General features: G+C 42.8%; 1 protein-coding gene across 1 annotated transcript in view; it reads left to right on the forward strand.

Annotated features, from left to right (window-relative positions):
- Window positions 1-1,705, forward strand: part of FBH1 (F-box DNA helicase 1) — a 30,955-nt gene that overhangs the window by 4,995 nt on the left and 24,255 nt on the right. Inside the window, exon 4 of the mRNA XM_033514356.1 lies at window positions 454-592. Within this exon, the coding sequence (XP_033370247.1) occupies window positions 454-592 (139 nt within the window). The remainder of the gene's footprint in view (window positions 1-453; window positions 593-1,705) is intronic.

Genomic DNA, 1,705 nt, shown 5'->3' on the forward strand with positions numbered 1-1,705 from the left:
CGAGGAAAATTGGGAATTTTCTTTGGAAAGGTTCATCCTCTGCTTCCTGATGGAAATTGGGAATTTTTCCTGAGGGAAATTGGGAATTTTCTTTGGAATGTTTTTCCTGGATAGTCAATCACCTGCACAAAGTCCAGCAGAATGGCCCTGAGCAGCACCAAAATCCAGCACCAAAATCCAGGGATTTTGGATTTTCCATCTCCTTATTAAAATTAATTTTAAAAATTTAATTATTAAATTTATTAAAACTAATTAAAAATTAATTATTTCATCATTTCCTGCAAGGCTTTTTAATTTTTTTTTAATTATCCAAGTGGAAAATTAATAAATAAAGAAATAAATATTAATTAATAATACTAATTCTAAATAATAATAATTCTTAATAATAATAATTAATATTAATGAATTAATAGTTGGCTGCAGAGGTTTAATTTGTCCTGAATGATTTCTCAGTGGTAATTCCTGATTTATCCCTTTATTTTTATTTTTTTCCCAGGATTCACTACAATATTTTCTACTGTTTGTATCTGATGGAAAATTCCTCTGGAATTGCTCCGCCTCCGGAAGAGGGAAGAGAGGATTTGTGTTCCAGGTATCCCAGCAGTGCCCTGAGGGAATTCCAAACATTCCCTGGGAGCAAAAATTCCACAGCAGGAAAAGGTGGAGATGGAGCAGCTCCTCCTGCTCCTCAGCACATTCCCGGGAATTCTCCCAGGAAAAGCAAAGTTCAAGCTGGAAGTTTGGAATTGCCGGGTTTAATTCTCTGCTGGGTTTGTCTTGGGATCAGGGAATGGTTTGGGAATCATGGAATGGTTTGGAATGGTTTGGGATCAGGGAATGGTTTGGGATCAGGGAATGGTTTGGGATCAGGGAATGGTTTGGGATCTTGGAATGGTTTGGAATGGTTTGAGATTAGGGAATGGTTTGGGATCATGGAATAGTTTGAGAATCAGGGAATGGTTTGGGAATCATTGAATGGTTTGGAATGGTTTTGGATCAGGGAATGGTTTGGGATCATGGAATGGTTTGGGATCAGGGAATGGTTTGGGATCATGGAATGGTTTGGGATCAGGGAATGGTTTAGAATGGTTTTGGATCAGGGAATGGTTTGGGAATCATGGAATGGTTTGCATATGTTTGGGATCAGGGAATGGTTTGGAATGGTTTTGGATCAGGGAATGGTTTTGGATCAGGGAATGGTTTGGGAATCATGGAATGGTTTGGGAATCATGGAATGGTTTGGGAATCATGGAATGGTTTGGAATCGTTTGGGGATCAGGGAATGGTTTGGGATCTTGGAATGGTTTGGGATCAGGAAATGATTTGGGATCATCCAGTGCCCCCCCCCTGCCATGGCAGGGACATCTCCCACCATCCCAGGCTGCTCCAAGCCTCAATGTCCACCCTGTCCTTGGACATTCCTGGGATTTGGGCAGCCACAGCTGCTCTGGGAATTCCATTCCAGCCGGGAATTCCTAAAATACCATCCAAATTCCCCTTTTCCCATCTGGAGCCATTCCCTGTGTCCTGTCCCTCCAGGCCTTTCCCAAATTCCAGCTCTCCCGGAGCCCCTCCAGGCCCTGGAATGTGCTGGAAGCTCTCCCTGGATCCTTCCCTTCTCCAGGAGAACATTCCCAGCTCTCCCAGCCTGGCTCCAGAGCCTGACATTGGATCCATCTCCTCTCCAAGGAATTGATGGACCCAG

Source organism: Parus major, chromosome 1A (assembly GCF_001522545.3).
Source record: "Parus major isolate Abel chromosome 1A, Parus_major1.1, whole genome shotgun sequence".
Taxonomy (NCBI): domain Eukaryota; kingdom Metazoa; phylum Chordata; class Aves; order Passeriformes; family Paridae; genus Parus; species Parus major.